The sequence below is a fragment of the Canis lupus genome, chromosome 25 (genome assembly GCF_011100685.1).
Source record: "Canis lupus familiaris isolate Mischka breed German Shepherd chromosome 25, alternate assembly UU_Cfam_GSD_1.0, whole genome shotgun sequence".
NCBI classification, from domain to species: Eukaryota; Metazoa; Chordata; class Mammalia; order Carnivora; family Canidae; genus Canis; species Canis lupus.
In genome coordinates, this window is record NC_049246.1 from 24,912,431 (window position 1) to 24,934,494 (window position 22,064).

General features: G+C 33.6%; 1 protein-coding gene across 2 annotated transcripts in view; it reads right to left on the reverse strand.

Annotated features, from left to right (window-relative positions):
- The window catches only part of FBXO8 (F-box protein 8), a 51,805-nt gene that overhangs the window by 14,543 nt on the left and 15,198 nt on the right, over positions 1–22,064 (reverse strand). For both annotated transcript variants that reach the window (XM_038573622.1, XM_038573621.1), the window contains exons 2-3: positions 18,042–18,378; positions 14,642–14,768 (exon numbers count right to left, since the gene is read on the reverse strand). In XM_038573622.1, the coding sequence (XP_038429550.1) occupies positions 14,642–14,768; positions 18,042–18,370 (456 nt within the window). In that variant the 5' untranslated portion in view covers positions 18,371–18,378. The remainder of the gene's footprint in view (positions 1–14,641; positions 14,769–18,041; positions 18,379–22,064) is intronic.

Sequence of the window (22,064 nt, forward strand, 5' to 3'; positions counted from 1 at the left end):
GTCTCTCTTCACAGCATAATGGGGACTCAAGTCTAAGAAGAAAGCTAAGGAATGAGCTAAAGTTAAGGAAACTGACAGCTCACTCACTTGAAAAATTAGTACAAAGGAGGAAAAAATATTAAAGAACATTAAAATTAAAGGTCAAGAAGAGAAACAAATGCTTTATTTTTTAAAGTATTTTATTTATTTATTCATGAGACACACACACACACACACACAGAGAGAGAGAGAGAGAGAGAGAGAGAGAGACAGAGAGACAGAGAGGCAGAGACACAGGCAGAGAGAGAAGCAGGCTCCATGCAGGGAGCCTGACGTGGGACTTGATTCCAGGTCTTCAGGATCAGGCCCTGGGCTAAACCACTGAACCACCCAGGCTACCAATAACAAATGTTTTATCAAGACCATTGTGACCCATGAATGTGAGAAGACAAAAGAAAGAGCATCAACAGGGAGAGGAAAAAACTGACATAAGAGCAAGAGATCATGGGAGCAGCAAGTGGAGATTTGGGGACCCAGGGGAAAGACTGAAAATACAAGTGGAATTGAAACTCATCACACTCTGGCCAAGGTCCAAACACTCCCCAAGGAGAAAAGCCTGCAAGGAGAAAGCCTGCAGAGGACTGCCCTGAGGGATAGAGCAGCCACACATAACAGAGTGGCAGAATACACGAGGCATACACCAGAGACACTTCCTGAAGTGCCAGGCCCTGGGCAGTATCTGACTCCTTGTTCATAAAGTCATTACTCTCAGGAGCAGGAAATATAACTTGCTTTCTTAACACAGAGAAGACAGAGACCTAGACAAAAGGCCAAGATGGAGAAATTCATCCCAAAAGGAAGAACAAAAAAAGGTCACAGCCAGGGATCTAATCGAAACAGGAAATATGCCTGCTCCACACTTTAAAGCAACAATTATAAGGACATTAGCTAGGCTTAAGAAAAGCATAGAAGACACCTAGGGAATCCCTCACTGCAGGGATAAAAGAGCTTAAAACCAATCAGGCCAAAATGAAAAATGCAATAACCAAGATATTTGAAACTGACTGGATGCAATGACCACAGGGATGGAAGAAGCAGAGGAACAAATTAAGTGATACAGAAGACGGAATTATGGAAATTATGAAGCTGATCAAAAGAGGGAAGGAAAAATCTTGGATCATGAAGGTAGACTTAGGGAGGTAATAATGCTTTCTGAGACTGGAGGACAGGACAATATGCTGGTTCAGAGACAGGCATATTAAGAAACTGACAAAGGCAGAATGTAGAGTCCATATTGGTTTCTTCTTAGGGTATATATACCATCTAGAAAGAGTTGGAAAAGAGAGCTCAATTGGATCCCACAGTGAAGTGGTAAAGATTTCTATCAGCAATGGTGTGGGCAAAACAGGGAATCCATTAGGAGCAAACAAAAGGAGTATCAAGCAGCAGGATGAACCCAGGCTATGTTAATGTAAATTCATCCTATTACATTAACATAAATTCATCCCACCTCATGTTAAGTTTTCTTTAATAGAACAAATGCTGTAGTAATTCAAGAAAAAAATTAAGAAATTTTGTAAAGTAGACTCCACTGGGTATGTTACTAAAAAATGTTATGCAAGTGATATAGCCCCAAGACTTACATGATCAGATTAGAGTGGTGAGTTGTTTCAATGTAATTTGTTTAGGAGGCAGACAAATAATTCAAGAAATCATGAACAGGTAGCCTACACCAATATTAAGAAGGAATTTAGAATAAAAAAAATGTGTTGGGGATCCCTGGGTGGCGCAGTGGTTTGGCGCCTGCCTTTGGCCCAGGGCATGATCCTGGAGACCCGGGATCGAATCCCACATCGGGCTCCCGGTGCATGGAGCCTGCTTCTCCCTCTGCCTGTGTCTCTGCCTCTCTCTCTCTGTGACTATCATAAATAAATAAAAATTAAAAAAAAAAAAAAAAATTTAAAAAAATGTGTTGGATAAAGAAGATGTGGTATATAGACAATGGAATACTACTCAGCCATCAAAAAATGAAATCTTACCATCTGCAACGATGTGGATAGAACTTGAGGGTATTATGCTAAGTGACATAACTCAATCGGAGAAAGATAATTATCATATGATTTCACCTATATGTAGAATTGAAGAAACAAAACAGAGGATCATAGGGAAAGGGAGGGGGAAAAATAAGACAAAATCAGAAAGGGAGGCAAACCATAAGAGACTCTTAACTATAGGAAACAAACAGGATTGCTGGAGGGGAGAGGTGTGAGGGATTGGGGTAACTGGATGATGAGCATTAAGGAGAGCTCATGATATTATGAGAACTGGGTGTTATATACAACTGATGAATCACTAAATTACCCCTGAAACTAATAATTGAATTTAAACTTAAAAAAGAAAAAGATATGTTGGGGCTTGGTCATCTATTTTTTCTTATTTTTTTTAAGAATGGCTCTTCTCCCATAATTCATGTTTTAAGACACATTTACTTTGTCATATGTCTTCTATTACATCAATACCCACATTTTCTCTTCCCTTTTAATAAAGCCTTATTTTTTGATTCAAATCATTATCCACAGTGTGCTTCAAAAGCAAAATTTACTGTACATATGTTCAGAACCAGAAATCATAGAGAATAGAGTGAATTCTAGAAAACTAGGTAAGCAAAGCCAAATGAAAAAGAACCAACTGTTGTTGCAAACCTAAAGCTGACTTAAAAAATACATAGTCTTAATTAAAAAAACAAAACCCCCTGACCACTGGTACTGAAAGTACTGGCTGGCTATTGGCATGGACACCTGGCAAAAACATTATGTAGCAGTTTGTATCAATAACAGAAATCACTAATGAAACAAAATTGGGAGTACCCTTGTTTTCTTAAGAACAGCATAATAAAGACATTTAGAAAAAACCTTGGTTTAACTAATTTTGTTCAAATTTTACAATGTAAAATCCAGAACCATGGCTACTATTTTTTCAAGTAATAAGTCTATCCTTAGAGCATTATATAATAGAAAGCATACTGGATATTCCATTTAGTTTTTTTTAAAATTTTTTATTTATTTATGATAGTCACACACACACAGAGAGAGAGAGAGGCAGAGACATAGGCAGAGGGAGAAGCAGGCTCCATGCAGGGAGCCCGACGTGGGATTCGATCCCGGGTCTCCAGGATCATGCCCTGGGCCAAAGGCAGGCGCTAAACTGCTGCGCCACCCAGGGATCCCCCATTTAGTTTTTTTAAAGGGCATGTGAAGACTTTTAAAATAACAGTCCTTAAATTTTAACAATAAATATTTACAAAACATAGTTCGATTTAGATTTCTACTTTTTCTTACAATGAGAACTGATACAATAATATTCAAAGATGTATTTTAGCCACAGTGAAATGAACAATTGAATGTCATCTTTTTACATTAAAAATATAAAAATTAAGAGATACAAAAATGTTATGGGTATTTATTTTCTGGATAGTAAAAAACAATTAGCACATCAGAGAGAGCAGCCTTCTATATGTCACATGGAGCATTCCCACTGTATTGTTTGAAAAGAGCACTGATGGCTCAGATGACAGGTCTGATTCTATCTCTCCTTTTTTTATAGTGCTTTCAGAATCACTTAAGCAAAATATAAAACCTTTCAATATTTGCTCAGTTGGCAAATTCTACCTTAAACAGAGAATATGTGATCCATAGTTAAACTATGTGGGATAAAACCACATAGTTAAGGGATATGTTCCATAGTTAAGGGATAAAACCACATAGAACTAGGGTGATATTCATCTGGGGATATATCTGTCAAGTAATAAACTAACACCTTGCTTTTTAGTTGCAGCCAAGTAAATATAGATTACTTAATGAGCAGGGCTTAAGACTATGTATAGAAGTTTTCATTCTGTCATTTCATTTCATTCTACCGCATGAAGTTTTGCAGGGTTTTCTTCTGTAAGTTTCCATACCACTTTGATTCATGGTAACTTAAGCTGCTTATACATATTATGATTGTTATTCCTAATTTAGTCACTAGACTCTGAGACTAAAATCAAAACTATGACAAGGTTTTTAAACTCATCCTATGTGAAAAGATGATAAGAGTGACAAATCAAGTTTCTCTCTTACTGAGGTTCCCATAAGTAGGCTATTCACTAGAAGCCTCTGTGTGACTTAGTTATAATTAAGACAATTGGGAAAGACATGTGAAGATGATTTTGATGTCAGTTTGAAATCTGAACTGCAGATTCCAGTCTTGTCTCTTCTGTCGGAAGAACAGAGAGCACACACTGTCCATGCCTATGTGGGGGAGGTAAAGTTGTGAAGAGGCAGTGCTGCTATATGGCACCCAATTCCTTCTCATAGTTACTGAAAGTGGTCAGAACTAAACATTCTGGAGGATAATGAAGAATCGTACTATTCAGTTTTGAGTATGGAATATGGAATGAAATCAGCTTATTTACAGACTTTGAAGTGGCAAGGATTTCAGCTTTCAAGAACAATTTATGGAGGAAGTTTCCATATGTTAGAGTGCAAAATGTTGATGAACTAATAAGAAATATGGAAAATCCTTCTAATGGAGTCCTGGAGAAATGGAGAAGAAATGTATGACAGATTGTACTGTTTCCTTTTCACGGGAGACAAAGCAGTGACATCAGACAAAATCACATAAACAGCATTACCCAGGTTTTAAATAACAATGAAAAGTTCTAAAAAAAAAAAAAGTTCTTATTAATTAGTTTTAATAGACTCAAAAGAAAAAGTTACACTTTGAGTTCTAATAGTCCCCAAAAGTGTGGCTCTGATGACTGAGATAGGTCAATAAGATGAGGAACATGAAAGTAATTTTTAAATGATAAATTACTACTAAAATATCAATATTATTGACAAGTTGCTGGTAGCTAAAGTAAGGTTCTTGGAAAAGGCCCTTCTTCTCTAAACTGTCTGTAAATTAGAAAATAAAAGCTTTCTAGTCAAAATCTGGAAACAAAACTATTAGGTTAAGGTACAATTAATAATAATTCAAACTAAAGAGAAAGTAACAAATCTGAATACTAATATTGGCTAATTTAGAATTCTTGCTTTATAAAAATCACATACAAATAGAACTATTTAAATGACTAGCTCAACTTTAATAAAAACAAGTTTTCTCATATTACCTAGATTCTAATATGTACATTCACAAATATACCTTAACAGCTCAGAAACAATTTTGAAATAAACATTAAGAAAAACTCCAAATCTTAATGGTAGACAAGTGGGATTTAAATAGTAGTTTCACAGCCAGGACATGTGTATACTTACTCATGAATTAAAGTATCTGTTCATCCTACTATCATATTCAGGCAGGACACATGTTTTAATTTGAACATAATTTTAGACACCTAATTAAACTGTTTAAAATGTCCACCAAAAGATTAAACTAAGCATTACCACTGACACCAAAAGTTACTGTATATGCAAAAGATTGTTCATCACATGCTACAAAATGAAATTAATGGCAAAGGGTTATTGCCATTTAAAGCTAGCAGATGTTGGTGTGACCGATATATTCTGAAGGAACATTATCTACCAAAATCCAAAAGTTCCAAGAGAGGATGAATCCCAAAGCCTAGAGCAGTGCTTGGTTCTTGATAGTCTAAGTTGCTATAGTTGTACCTCTAGTATAAATATAAAGCTACATTTTGGTGAGCATTTAGAGGCACTAAGCATTTAACATACATTATTTCATTTAGTAGACACAGTAACATCACAATACACATTATCGTGTATTACAGATATTGTCTCCATTTTACAGACAGGGAAACTGAAGCACAGAGGTTAAATAATTTGCCAAGGTCTAAATCATATAATTAGTAAGTGGAGAGGGACTTAATAAATATTTGTTGAATGAATGATTGAATCTGCTGTGCAAAGCCTCTAGGTAGGTGGCTTTCAAGAGAACCTATCAACTTTTAAGGATTATACAATTAAACTAAGGGGTAAAAAAAAGAACCTAACCAGAACAAAAACCTATGAATTAGACCAAAACTCCAGTATACTTTGAAATACCTCAAATATAAACTCTCAAAAGTTGGAGTCACCACTACAAAAAAGCAACAGGTTACTCTGATGCTATATTTATCTGCTAATGGCCAAAAGTAGTTCACAAAGATTGATTGACAGAGAGAGCATCAACTGGGAGGAAGGGAGAAGCAGGCTCCCCACCGAGCAGGGAGCCTGACCTCAGGATCCTGGATCACAACTTGATCCGAAGGCAGAGGCTCAACCACCTGAGCCACCCATGCACACCATAACATTTTTATTACAAAGAAAGTATGACATGAAAGAAAATGTTATGGAATATTAGGGATAAATGTATACTACAGTTAGTTGGTCAAAAAAATTTGCATTTAATGTAGTGTTTCCTTCATACTCCCAGATTTCAAAAGCTGTGATTTGATGCTGTACAACTGCTGACATCCATGAACTGAGGAAATACTGTTTTTTAGATTTCTAATAAAGAATTCATCTTTTAGAGTGACATTTACTGTGACATCGGTATTAGCAATTGCTAAATTCAGACAAGATGTGTAGGAAAGACAACTACTTTGGACATTAAAATTGAGAACTTAGATCTAGAAAGTGCTGTCACTTTCTAGAAACCGTGGTCACATCAGATAACCATGGAGTTTTTAAGATGGTCAGGATATGGTAAGGAAACAAAAGGTATACAGATTTTTCTTTGAAATGTACTTAAAATATTAACACAGTTTTGTAAATTTGCCAGGTATATTTATCTAAATTGGTAACAAAAGTAAAATTCAAACAAAGAAAAAAATATCTTGCTCATTTTAGCCCTGCACATTTTAAAATTTGTAGTATGAGTGCTGTGTTGGTAAAATATTCTAACTTTACTCTTTCTTCTAGTTGAAAGTAGGACTTTCAATCCTGATCAATGTAGTAGATCAATACAGCATCCACTAATTTGTTTGCATTTACCCTAGATAATTCACACTAAATGAGATAACAGTATCTCCCATGACAAACTAGGAAAAACAAAAGCAGAATGTATCCAATGAAGCAGCTGAAGAATATACAGAATAATACTGATTGAAGAAGCTATAGAATACTCTCGGGTTGAATCTCTTTTTCCAATTAGATTAAGACAAAAGAGGGCCTGGGAAATTTGTTTCCCTCTGAAGCTTCTAAAGGTTTACCCTGAGTCCACATACTTCTGTGGAGTCTCATTCTATACCACATACTGGAATGACTCTTGGTGACAAAGGAAAGGGAGGGTACTGAATATATATTATGGTCAGGGCAGGGTGTAAAATAAAGTTGACCTGAAAGACACAGGATAGTTACCTACTTAAACATAAAATTAACACATGATTGATCAGATTAAAAAGAGAGATATATCCCTACATACCCATACACATGCCACATTGCCCTCAAAAAAGTGAATGGCCTCCATTTTAGTATGACCTGCCTAGTGGTAATCAGACTGAAAATATTAAATTATCTAGCCAGAGGATAACAGTGTCTAAGACACATGGATTTTCACTTTACCTCTAATGCTAATCAGGGGAAAGGGGCTCTTCCAATTAACTTGAGTATTTTAGCTCTTTTGGGTAAATACTTTCAATAGAGGAGAAAGATTTATAAGCTATATATAGTTAGGGACTCCTCTCAGTATTAACTAGCTTCTTTGCTCTAAATTCTCATCAGCAAATTGGGGATAAAATTAATTAGCTAATGATAATTAGCACTGTTTATTTTTATAAGATAATGTGTTCAGGATTACATATCAAACTCTTAATGAGTTTGGATAATAATAATGATGATGGTGATGATGATGCATTAGGATACTCTTGATTGCAAACAACAAGAACCCCAATTAAAAAAAGTAAAGGGATTATTTTCTTATATAACAAGTAAGTTCTAAGTATTTTGGCGCCAGGGTTGTCAGGCTCATGGACCCAATTCTTTCTTCCCAATGTTCTACTTGCCCTGTGTTATTAATAGCTCTCATGGCTGCATCTGTTTCTGTCATTATATGCTCATACGTTAGTGCCCAGAAGTATACACACATACAGGTATGTTCACATACACATTGATACAGTATTTTTGGTCTCTTTTTGAAACTTAAAATTTTCTCTGCATGTTTTCTCCAGTCTTACAGGTCAGAACTGTATTGCATGGATGCCATGGAAGCCAACAGTAATAAAATCAGCACAATTATTTTGGAATTGTATACAACACCCGAGGCTGGGAATGGAGCAATCCTTTCAGCTGGTTCAAGTTCTTTATCTAGTGAGTAGTCTAAGTGATGTGATTTAAACCCTGTCCATATAGGGGCTATTCTGATTTTTTTAAATTACTTTTACAATAGGATACAGTGGTATGAGAAGGACCTTGAACACATCTCCTGAGTTCCACTTATATCCTTCTGTTTTCCCCACTTTGTGGGAACAACTATTTTTCACAGATAATTAGGCTTCATTACTTCAACCACAGCATAATTACCGACCCTCATCCTTTTTTTTTCTTGGTCATTTTTGCTCAGTGGCAGGAGGACCTAAAACCACAAGGAAGTAGTCTCAGCAACCAATCTGAATTATTGTGCCACTTAGGAATATTCCTCCTTTGGGTACTAAAGGCGTCTAACCCAGTGGAGCCCAGAAATGAGAGAAGCAGAATAACAAATTCGGTAAGTGGCTCACTGGTAAAACTAGTGTCGCAGATGCTTGGGCCTGCCTGAAAGCCATTTCACTCTTTTCATTGCTTTTAGCATTTCAACCACAGTTGCTAAATCATGATGACTCTAAGTCAATCAGGTGATCCCTTCTATTCTGTTCTCAAGAGGTCTAGGAATGTTGATGTGATTAAGTCTGTCCATTAGAAATGAGTAGAAGTACACTGAAGGTGCCTGAAAAGACATTTTACTTCCTAACAACCATAAGGAATTTGAGGAGAGTTTCTTTGTTTTGCCCCCAATCTTTGTGCTGAGGATACTTTCATATGAGGATATGAAACTTTGAGTGGTGGTGGCCAGCTTATCATCAAAAGAAGGCATAAGCCATGAGATCAGTGTATCATTGAAATAACTCTAGGATACCCACCTCTGGGTCTCTCTGGAGGTAGGTAAATGTATATGATTAAGCCACTATTAAGCTGTCTGTTCCTTCCAGCCCAAACCCCCCAACTGGTACATACAAGGAAAAGTGGGCAATACATTTGCCAAACTTCAAAACATCTTAGTGGCCTGTCAGCCTTCACTGAAAATACTCCTGTGTTGCGAGAGATAATTGAGTTAGTACAGAGAATGAGATATCAAGGATGTAATGATAAATGATTTGTTATAAATTATCTGACAAGCATACTTATATCAATGCTTAAAGGCAATCATTTAAATTCAATATTGTTATTAGGTTTGTTGTCCTACCCTTATTTTATAAAGTAAAAATTTTCTTAACATATTAGATAATTAAAATATAGAACATGGATAAACTTCTCAGTCTTTCAAGGCACAACTTTCAGTTTTAATTTTTTTTGTAATAATACCATTAGACAAAAGGAAAGAGAACAAATATAGATTCACAGACTTTCAGAAAGAAAAAAGATTACTGGTAAAATAGACATCATATAATGCTCAGTAAACAAGAAGGTATTCAAGCTATGTGTCTATTTAGAAATACATTTTTTTACACATAATAAGATTACAGATAATCTACACTAGCATATCACAGAACATGTCCCCTAGAATGTTACTTTGCTGAGAGAGAGAGAGAGAGAGAGAGAGAGAGAGAGAGACTGCCAAATAAATCTAACACTATGTCAAATAAATCTGAATAATGCTGCATACAACATATACTCACAATGTGCATCAATGTATTAAAGGCTTTGAAAAGTTACTCTTTAAATAAGACAAGTAATCATAACCTATCATGGTCAAATTTATTAGACTCAGGAACTCTGACGATGTCCATTATCCAGCGTAATAATCACTGCAAAGAATACATTTGGGAAATGCTTATCTGTACATTCTGATTATACAAATCAGGGTTTTCTATCTTTAAGAATAAAAATAAAAGTTACCTTTCATCACTGTTATGCTATGAAGTAATGGTAATGAACATTTCGCTGCTGAATACTGGAGCAAAAAGTCAGTAAGATTTAATATATCTGAGTATAAACTCCTGAGTTCCCTTTTATAATGGAGAACTACAAACTTCTTGCTTATATTTTAGCTGGCCCAACAACAACAAAATGTTATATTGAAAATTAATTGCTTATGTATTTCCATTTAAAATGTGTGCATAGGTCCAATTTAAAATATTTCTCATAATAGATTCTACCTCAGATCAATCTCATTATTATGCACAAAATTGTATGCATGCATGTACATCTTCCTTTATGAAGACAAGAAAAATGTGCCTATAGGTTAAAAAAAAAAAAAGACTGCTTTTACCTGACCCCAAAGACAGTATTTTTTTAAAAGATTTATTTATTTTTAAAGAAGAGAAAGAACATGAGAGAGCACACATGTGAGTGAGGGGGTGGGTGGGAGATACTCTCCAGCAGACTCTCAGCTGAGGGGCTCGATCCCACAGAGCCTAAGATCATGACCTAAGATGAAACCAAGAGTCTGGTGCTCAACTGACTGAGCCACCCAGGCCTCTCAAGAATATTATTTAAAAAAAAAATTTAAACATATTTACACAAAAATAAAACCTATAATATACTGAAATTAAATCATGTTTGCTTCCAATTTTTCAGATTCTAAATTTAAAAATAACTGAGAAAATGTTTAATACTAAACGGAGCTCAAGGAATATAGTTAATTGGTTGATAAGTAAAATTACTTTATCATAATACTACTAGGAGAATAAAATCAACACACATAACTTGTACATGCAGGGGAAATACAGCCTAATGTAAACAGATGGTTTTTAGCACATTCCTTTACTAGAATGTGGTCACCTGCCACAAAGTACACAAGCTCATGCACAAGATCAAGACTTTACATACAGCTGAGATCACAACGTCATGCAGATAACAACAGCGTGCTAGATAATCGTACCACAAACTGTGCGGATGTTCTCCCCCACCCCATGAGCCACTGCCAGCAGTTGCTGTGGAGTTTGGTTACCCATATCCGTGACATGAACGATGTCCTTTGGAGAATCTTGTTCCCTGTGGCTGTAAGTATTCTTATTTTTATAATATTTTAATGATGCTTGCTATCAAAATGATAAGTACAGAACTAGAAATTATGGAAAAGTAGGTTTTTATAATACTGAACAATTATACACATCTTAACTCAGGTACTTAAAATAAATCAAAATTTATATTTACACATATCATCAAAACTAATTTACTTTTCAAGCTTAAATGAACCCAAAATAACACATCTGATGATAGTGCTCCAATGAAGTGGGAAAGAAAATCAACCTCCAAAGTACTTCCTTATTTGTAGCACTTAAAAAACTTGGCAAGAGTCATTCTAAGACCTGGCTAAAGTATGACTCGTACAGGTAAGTTCTATATAAAAACATCTATTAGGATAACTCTTTCAATTACATTATTTTAATTCTGAAGATTTCGCTTGGATAAACAACCAAGTTGATATTATTTATATTAGTCAATGAAGAAGTACGAATATAGTCATTAAAATATTTTCCCTCGTTTCTCTGCATCTACAACTGTATTTATCTCAATGTTCTTCTTTGCCTATCTACAACCTAGGTGCATTCTGGTAAAGATAGGATTCTATTTTGTTATCAGACAATACCTGCTAAGTTACCGATGTTTAAAAGAACAGAATCAGAATTCTGGAACCACAAGTCACTCTGAAAGGTTCAGCTTAAAAAAAAAAAAAAAAAAAAAAAAAAATGAAAGGTTCAGCTTTATGTCTCTTGACAGCACTGTGTACCCCTTTCAGAATAGAGAATTCAACACTTCTGGAATGCTCCCAGATATCTTTAAATCAGGCAAAGGAGTGAAGAAAAAGAAAATACAGCCAACTCTCAACAATGGAAGGTAGGATGGATAAGTAAAATCTGAAGATCTAGAAATCTTATGTTAATAACTTCAATCCCCTCTCTTAGCAAATATTCGATTTAAAAATTTTTTAAAGTTTTATACATAAAAAAAAGGTCTGTTCATTTTACCTTTTTTCTCTGCCCACCCCTCCAAACACAGTAGAGGAGGTGTAACAAGAACTCAATAGTCTGACATATGTAGCTGCAAAGATGGAAACATATTTTGACATCTAGCTTTTTCAATTTAGATATTTAAACCAATCCATATCATATTCTAGTATATAAGGGCCTATCTATGGTTTCATCTTTACATAAAAATGATGGCCTCATAATTTGTTTTAAAAATAGGTATTCCTTTAGCAAGGAATGCTACTTACCATAATCAATATCAGCAGTTACATCCAACTTTTCTGACTTTGTAAATCTACAACTCAGTACTTACCAAGTTATTCTTTCCTTAGAATATGACATTTGCAAGTGATATGAATTAAAGATGATAGTTTTACTCATTATCAGTATAATTTATAACAGGAACCAGATGCCTTGATAAATTGGGCATAATAAGACTGGGGCTTGTAATAGCTGCCTTTCCTGATTCTTATGTACCTAGAGTTAAACACTGTACTATTCTGCCAAGGTTCTTCAGTAATCATCATTTGACTAACTTAAAACACTAATGCAAAATATGTAACTTATTATAAAGCTCATCATAGGAACTGTTTTAATTAGCTACAAGTAATATCTAATTCTAATAAACATTAATAATGAAGTCTCTGAAACCATGCCATTATTCAAATATATAAGTATAGAAGAATCTCTTGAACTGAGAGCTATGCCATAGTGTAAGATCAGAAAGTGACATGGAGACTATTGCTGTAATTTGGAAGGAACAGAACTTAAATTTTACCAAAAATAAGAACAAGTGTATTTTATGATAAAATAAATACACCAGAAAAAAAAATTGCCATAAAAGGATGTTATAAAACCTAAATTTATTTATTTAATTTTAAAAATTTTATTTATTTATTCATGAGAGACACAGAGAGAGAGGCAGAAACATAGGCAGAGAGAGAAAGAAGCAGGCTCCGTGGAGGGAGCCTGATGTGGGACTCGATCCTGGAACTCTGGGATCACGACCTGAGCTGAACATAGATGCTTAACCACTGAGCCACCCAGCCATCCCCAAAACTTAAATTTGTGATAATTTATTCATTTGTTTGTCTTCTAAATTAAGTATCAGTTTTCTACTTAATCTGAACATCAAAACTCTTATTAAACAGTAGTGAGAGAACAGGCTTCTTAATTCAAATATTTATATCAGGCTTTATAATATATATATTTTGTTATATTTGTGGGGCTAAAACTTAACTGATAATGTATGGTGTATCAGTAAACTTTTGCAATGGTGTTATATTTTTATTCATGTATAAGAAAAGTTAAGAAATCGTATGTAAGAAGCAAAAAGTCAATTTAATTTTTAAAATGTTATTTGTATTATATGCCTATTTATAAAATCAGTATTTCTGTTTAATATTCAAATACAGTACATGGGGAAACATGTTTCTAACTATAACATAGTAAAAGTTATTTTATTTATTTATTTATTTATTTATTTATTTATTTATTTATTTATTTGACAGAGAGTGAGGGAGCACAAGCAGGAGGAATGGCAGAGGGAGAGGGAAAGGCAAGCTCCCCGCTGAGGAAGAGCCTGGCTAGATGCAGGGCTAGATCCCAAGATCCTGGGATCATGAACAGAGTGGAAGGCAGATGCCTAACCAACTGAGCTACTACCCACGCATCCCGAGTTAAGATATTTTAAAAAATATTTGGCTGCATAATTTAAATAATCCTTACTACCTCTACAATGAATGAAAAAAAAAGTTGGTTTTGAAAATTAAATAAAAGAAAATAACTGGCAGTTAAATTTTTCCAGAGAAAAGAATTCACCTAGAAGTAGTAGTTTTGAGTGCTTTATAATTTCCATTAGATATCTAAGAATAAGTCTAGTAGACATTTAAACATTTGAGGGGGAAAAAGCAATTCTAAGCATCTGACCTTTCCAGGATATATTAAAATGAGAATACAGAAAAAAAAATGAAAGAACTGTCTTCATATTTTGATCATTCTTATATGTTACAGTAAGAAATAATTAGTTAATACAAAATTATTCAATTTTATAACAATCTAAAAGCAGTTTCTATGGAAACATGGACTGTTAAAGGCATTTTGATGTGTCACAAATGAACAATGTCCTTTGTGATTGTCTCTGATAAAAGTTGCATCCTTACTAAATAGAAAAATCAAACAGGAAGAAAATGCTGCAGATAAATCTGATGAACTTATCTTGTGCTCTCCACATATAATAGAGTAGTATTTCAATCAGTTCAATGTAGAGGACTGCATATATGTCATGGAAGCTGCCATACAACATGGGCAGGTAGGTTTAAAATGTGAGTTGATAAAGGAAAGAGAAATGACTATGTTATATAGCATTAACTTCAACTTAGTGGGCTTCTCAGTAATTTCCTCATTGAGAAGGAACATCAATGACTGTTACTTTACTTGCAAGTTTATTGTATTAGAAAGCTGAAGCAAGAGAGTAATAAAGTTCAACTATTACAAATATTCAAGTTCTTCACTTACCTCCTCTGGGTTGGCATTAAAGGTGAGGCTGCCTTCATCCAGCTGCATATACAATTTTCTGAAAGAAAATCCTAGAGGTGGGTTCTTATTATATATGGAACAGTGACCCCAAGTGGATTTACACAACCTATAAAAGATAAAATCAGAAAACATTATATATACACATAATAAAACAGTAACATGAAATTTACGTCTAAAGCTGAAAATGTTTAATTCTGTACTTGTTTTTTACTAGAGTGTGATTGACAAATGACTTCAATTTAGCAACTCTGATAGTATTAATAAACATGAGTTATAAAGATTAATAATATTCATGAGTACTATCTGAAGTTAAATATAAACTATTACTAATAATAGCAATGATAGCCTATTTATTTATAATATTCAGTGCTTACTAGATGTCAGGCACTATTTAAAAATTATAATAGTATTAACTTGCTTAATCTTTATAACAACACAATGATTTTGGTGCTAAAGATAAACATAGACACAATAAAAGATTAAAAAGATGATTTAAACCCAAGGAATCTTACTCCATAGTTAGCAATCTCAACCAAGAAGCTAAACAAGATTAAGTAACTATATGCTCTATTGCAAAGTAAAATTGAATGGAGGTAAAGATTGCTAGGTAGGGGCAGCACTTTATTTTTTTTACATATATATATATATATCAGTATATATATATACTGATAACTGGCAAACTAAACATAGAAATTATGATGCTATAACTTCAGTACATACATCAAAAACTATGCGTGATATTAAGCATAGATGCTTTTAAGATACTGCTTCAAAACAGTTTTTTACCATCACAGTGATACATGATTGCTTAAAAATTATATGAAACCTAAAATGCTAGTAGTTTGTATCAAAACACATTATTTTTGCAGATTGGGATAGTCGTGTCCAACTCTGTACAGAGACATTAGCTACTGGTTATTATTTGAAAGCTAAAGTTTAATCTTATTTTTTCTTATTACCAAGATCAGGCGTATTCAGGGTGGTATGGCCACAGACATTTTTTCTTATTACAATGCCTAGAAATTCTTGATCATTAGACCATAGATCATTAAATAGAAGTGCAATACTCTAGAGACACAGAGAATACTGAAATATTTTAGTGCACTTTTAATGACTCTATCTCAAAATTATCTGATTTTTGCGTGTTCAAAAACACCTACTTGTAGTGACAGATATTATTAAAGTAGTTTCATTTTCTGATTTTCATTATTGAATATTGGCTAAATTTCATGTCACACACAATTAGTTTTTCATTTAGAAATTATTTAATGTATATAGGGTAACACGAAGATGTTACCGTCTCAGCCTGTAACATGAAAAATTGTGAGGATAGTGGATAAAGTATGTAATGTAATATGAGAATATCTTAATAGTTAATTTATATCCTTGCATTATTTTTACCAACCAAATTAAATCATTGATTCTAATATAGCAAGTTTAGGAGCTTGTTTAGACATCAATATTTTAGCAAACCCTTTAGTTTTATTGCTTTTGACTTTTATTACTGGTTATGTCAAAGTAACAGAACCTCTCAACATTAATAAATATTCAACACATCCAAAGTTAAAATAAAGACTAAGCTAGCCTTCAATTGAAAATAGAAGTAATTTATCATTAAAAAAATATGTCATAAAAATAGGCATAATTATGTGGTAACAATATAGGAAGCATTCCTTTCAGAAATGAACATCCAGATTTAAATCCCAGATAAAGAATACATTCTGATTGAGGTCAGATAACTTAGAAATAAACTTTTTTTCAGAGTTCAAATACAGGATACAGGATTACAAATTAAGTTTTCTGGGAATACAAAAATGCAGAAAAGAAATTTTAAATGAGCCAGTTTTAAAGCATTTTTTTGTTCTTTTATTAAACACCACAAATAGAATTTTTTCTCACTTCCACAGTACCTTCACTATAACAAGACAATGAGAGAGTAACAGGGTGAGGCTGATGATTTTTATCTATTTAGAGGCTGAGATTAACTATATAATTAATACTATAATTCTGTAGCATCAGAAAGCCTAAGTTAGAAATGTCATTTTTGGTAATACATTTTTACTAAAGTTTGGCTATTTGGATAATTTATTAATTCCCTCAATTAGTTTTTCACTTGGAAATTATTTAAAGTAACAAAAAGATCTTTGCTTTTTGTCTTTTCACATCATTAGAAAGTCCCATTTAAAATAATCAATCAATCAATAAATAAATAAGCAAGCCTTAGCATCTCATTCATTTTGGGAATATAAAAAATAGTGAAAGGGAATAAAGGGAAAGGAGAAAAAAATGAGTGGGAAATATCAGAAAGGGAGACAGAACATGAAAGACTCCTAACTCTGGGAAATGAACTAGGGGTGGTGGAAGGGGAGGTGGGCGGGGGATGGGGGTGACTGGGTGACGGGCACAAAGGTGGGCACTTGACGTGATGAGCACTGGGTATTATTCTATATGTTGGCAAACTTAATAAAAATAAATTTATAAAAAAAATAAATTTATAAAAAAAAATTTATTAAAAAAAAAGTAAATATGCCTTAGTAAAGAATTCTAGAAAGCTCAAGATCCAGTGACTCTTCTAAGTTTGGTAACATTTTTACAACTCAAGTATATGATCTTATTTAAAGAGTAACTTCAGTTACATAAAATAGATTATCTTCCAAACATTCTTAAATTTATAGGTTAAATTGGTATAATTGCTACTATAATTTCTATAGTCTACTTTTACTTCAGCAAGCAGATTATCTCCTTACATTCTATTTGACTTCATTGATGAAATGTTGGTTAGAAAAAATAAAAAGTAGATGAAACAGTCACCACAGATTATGTTAACAAGCACCTCTATGACAGAAAGAAATATATAAATAAGTAAACATAACCTTCATATAAGAAGCACAAACTATACTGGGGTGTGAACACTCTAAATTTTGGAATTATAAATTCTCACTTAACTTGTATTTTTATTTTTGAATTTTTTAAAATTATTTTTAAAGTAATCTCTACATCCAATGTTGGGCTCAAATTTAATAACCCTGAGATCAAGAGTTAGTTGCATGTTCTACGGACCAAGATTGGCAGGTACCCCAACAACTTGTATTTTTAGAATAAACTTATAACTTCTGATTTATAATAAACTGACATCTCTTGATTGGTAACTTATCTTCTAACTACAGAGTCATTTTCTTTTATACTGTCCTTCTTTCCCCAATATCAAATTTGACTGTAATGCTAATTCATTATCTTGACAGGTTTTAATAAAGAGCAAGTCAAAATACAAACCTAGGTTAAAAAGAAATACATCATAATATATGTCTATTATAAAAATAACATTTAAGCATGACTGCCTTTAGAGATATCTGAATCAAACATGTTAGGTTGAACTTACCCTTGCCAAAGAAGTTCATCATTTGCAAGGTCTTGCCAAACACATGAAGCTAAGCAGAGGTCAGTTGCATTCAGGTAGGACAAGATGGTAAAGCTTAGCTCAGGGGGCAACATTTCCAAATTAATGAATCCTTCCTGTTCTTTAGATTTCCGTGCCTTCAAAAGATGATATATATCAATGCCTCCTTGGACTTGTTTACGATGACTGGTGTTAGAAATGTTGTTGGCAGCCATCCTCCTGCTCTGGTCTCTGCTGAGGTAGCCTTGCTCACTATAACCTTCTTGCTGTAGCTGCTGGTTTCTGGCCACTCTCCACAGCCCCTGACCCATCTGCAAGCCTGGGAGAAAGCCAGGATATAGTAAGAAGGTGAACTGTGACACGAAGCATTAATTTATCAGAATTAGCATTATTCATTAAAACATATTCAAAGGAGTGGCATATTACAAAGAGCTGGAACATCCAAAGTACAAAACTTGGACAGAGAAAGTTGCAGAAATACTTGATTTGATCATCACCTTTATCCCAGTTTGCTGACTACTTTTAAAGTCCACAGGTGACATAATCATTTTTCACATGGTAAGATTTAAAAGTTACTGATGTCCTAAAGACTCTTACAAATTATAATTATGTGGACTTATGGGCCAGTATTAAATACAGCTCTGATCAGAGCACAGGACTTTAGTTAAAAGGCCTCTAGACCCTGCTTTTTATCACAACCCAGGCTAAGCTAAGCTAGCCCCTTTTAACCAAACTCCCAGATGCATAACAGCTGTGAAACAGGTTTTTCCTTTAATTCTTGCCAGTCTACACTTAAGTTGTAGACTGTAATAAAATGTAACATAGGCCCTGAAGTCTAATTCAGAAACCTTATAAATTAGACACCTAGAACTCCATGATAAATAACTTAGTAATGACTATTTGGTTTTGTTGTTGCTTTAAATAAAAATCATAATTTAGACTAATGTTCCAGTTCTTCTCCATATAACCCTGTGGATTCCTCAGAGATGCCTGGGAAAAGATAAAGAAGAAAGTATGTACCAGCCTCATCTACCTCCATTTGACCTCCAATCAGTAGCTCTATGTTTATCTGTTAAGAAATATTAGACTGCCTAGTATATAAATGTTAGGAAACTACTGGCCTAGACTTCCTGTTTGATCTTGGTTTTGGAGTAAGTAACTTCTCCTAGGCAAATAAACTCATTGAGAAAAATGAAATCAAGAAGAGGTTTTAATTAATAGAGACTTCTAGGATCTCTTTTCCAAATAAAAATATTCTTGTTTTATAAATCCGAGTTGACTACTAATATGTGTATGTATGTAATTTAAAAATTTGGGGGGAAATCGGATTTTCAAATAAAATCATTAAAATAAATTTCATAGCACGACCTATCTTTAAAACAGTTTTAATTAGCTGTTTACAATGAGAACTAACAAAAAAGGAAAGAAAAAAGAAAAAACCTCAAGGGTGACTAGAAATTTTAAATATTAGGAACAATTTGAAAATTGAGTAGCATTTCAAAGAATGTCAAAGATATTTTTTTCAGTGTTTAAAAAGGCATGCTCCACATGTATATTTACTGAGTTATTGGCTATTATCTGGATAATGACTACTGTAATGGGTTACTTGTTGATTAGAACAGAAAAACAGTCCAGGATAATTTTTCACTCTTCTCCTTTAAGTGAACTTCTTGGAATCACAGCAGCTTAAGTATAAAGGGATGGGGGGTACAAAGAGAAGGAATAGATTAATAATTTTTAAATATGGGGAAATTAACTTTAACAAAGAAACCAAAAAAAATCTTTTATCTCTACAATACATACCACAATAATGGTAGCAGTTCTTAAATTAGTGATTAGGTCATAATAATTAAATTGTATTTTTAATATGGAATATTAAGAGATTGAAAATACAGAGCCAGAGGAAATCTCTGCAAAACACTTCTAACAAAGGCCTGGTATCTACAATGTACAAAGAAGTCTTAAAATTGAACAATAAGAAAACAACTCACTTAAAAAGTTGCAAAAGATCAACAGATGTCCCACCAAAAAAGATATATTGGTAGCAGATAAGCATATGAAAAGACACCCCACACCATGTGTTGTTCTACAATCTCAAATTAAAACAATGAAATAGTAAATGTTACACATATATTAGAATGCTTGAAATCCAAAATACTGACACCACCATATGCAGGCAAAGGCATGGAAATGCAAAACGGTACAGTCACTTTGGAAAACAGTTTGGCAGTGTCTTACAAAACTAAACATGCTTTTACTATATGATCTGGCATTTGTGACCCTTGGTATCTACCTGAATAAGTTGAAAACTTATATCCACATAAAAACCTGCACACAATGTTTGTAACAACTTTAGGCATAATTACCAAAACTTGTAAGCAACCAAGATATCCTTCAATATAGGTCAGTGGATAAACTATGGTATATCCAGACAATGAAATATTTAGAACTAAAAAAAAAATGAGCTATGAAGCCATGAAAAAACATGGAAGAAACTTAAATGCACATTACTAAGTGAAAGAAAATGATCTGAAAAGAGTACATAGTGTATGATTCCAATTATATGACATTCTGGAAAAGGCAAACTAAAGAGAGCAAAAATTATTAACAGAAAAATAAAGAATATCAACAGAAATTTGTAAGGAAGTTTGTTTGCTAAATGTTTAAATATGCCATGTCATATTATAACATAAGTATAACTTGACACAAATTAACATTTCAAGATTGGAAATCATAAAGATCATTATGTCCATTATGACTATTTCTCTGTTTATCTTAGCAAGAAAATATCTAGAATCACATTACTTGCTAAGGTCATTTAGCATATCTTGTCCTTTTCTGATGATTATTTTTTTCTTTTGTTTTTATACCACTAAAAGTAAATAATACAACATGGTAACTACAATGTTTGAAGTCTCAAGATTTAAGGCATTTGATATCAATTTCTGTGTATTTCCCCTGCAGCATCTTTCTGGTTAAGCAGCTGTTAAGCAGCTGTTGTTATTCTCAGAGATGTTGCTAGGGAACGCAGAATCAGGGTGATTTCCCTAGGCTCTGGACTTTAATGGGGATCACTTAAATTGAGCACTGGATAATGTGATTCAGAAAGCATCCGGCAGGTAGAAAGAGGTAAAGCTAGCAGCTGGCTCTTGGAAGGGGGAAAAAAAAACGTGATGGGGAGGGTGGAAGCTTGAGTCTTATGTGCACATAATTCAGACAAAGGAAACTTCATTCTCTATTCTACTGATGAATAATACCACAAATTGCCCTTCTGAAATGTCCTTTCCCTTTAAAGCAGGTTCTTGATACTGGGCAAAACCAAAGTATAATAAACCACTTGGGGAAGATTAATATCAAATTTACGCTTTGGAGAAAGGAAAGGGTGTTTATAGAGTTCCATCTCCATTCTCCTTAGGGTAACAGGAATGTGAAATGTGGGTGGAACTGTCAGAAAAGTGATAAAACTCTCAATGACATGATATCCATTGCAGAAGCTGTGAAGTAAGTCATGGAGGAAGCACAATATTGTGGACTCTGACATCGAACAGACTTGAGTTTAGATCCTGACTGCACTGTTATTTACTTATAGGACCTTGGGGAATTTATTTACTATTCTAAGCTTTGGTTTCTTCAGATATAATGTGATAATTTGCATATTACATAATAATATCTATAGTTCAAGAGGTTGTTGTATTGAATGAGATAATGCATATAAAGTTCATTCCATAGCTACGAAAATATTAGCTATTAGTTTGTTGTGACAAGACCATATTTTCATAAAGTGAAAATGAGAACATTGGCAAACTTAATGATTCTTCAGTTGTCCAGATGTTATGCCTACTGAATAAACTCATTTGTTCATGTTGATACCCATAATTCTTCATCTCCTTTAGTTACTTCATATTTCAGCCATTATTCTTTTCCTCATAAATACAATTTTTATATTGATGACCAAACCAACCAACCAACCAACTAACCAGACCCAAACCTGAAAAGTGAAAAAGC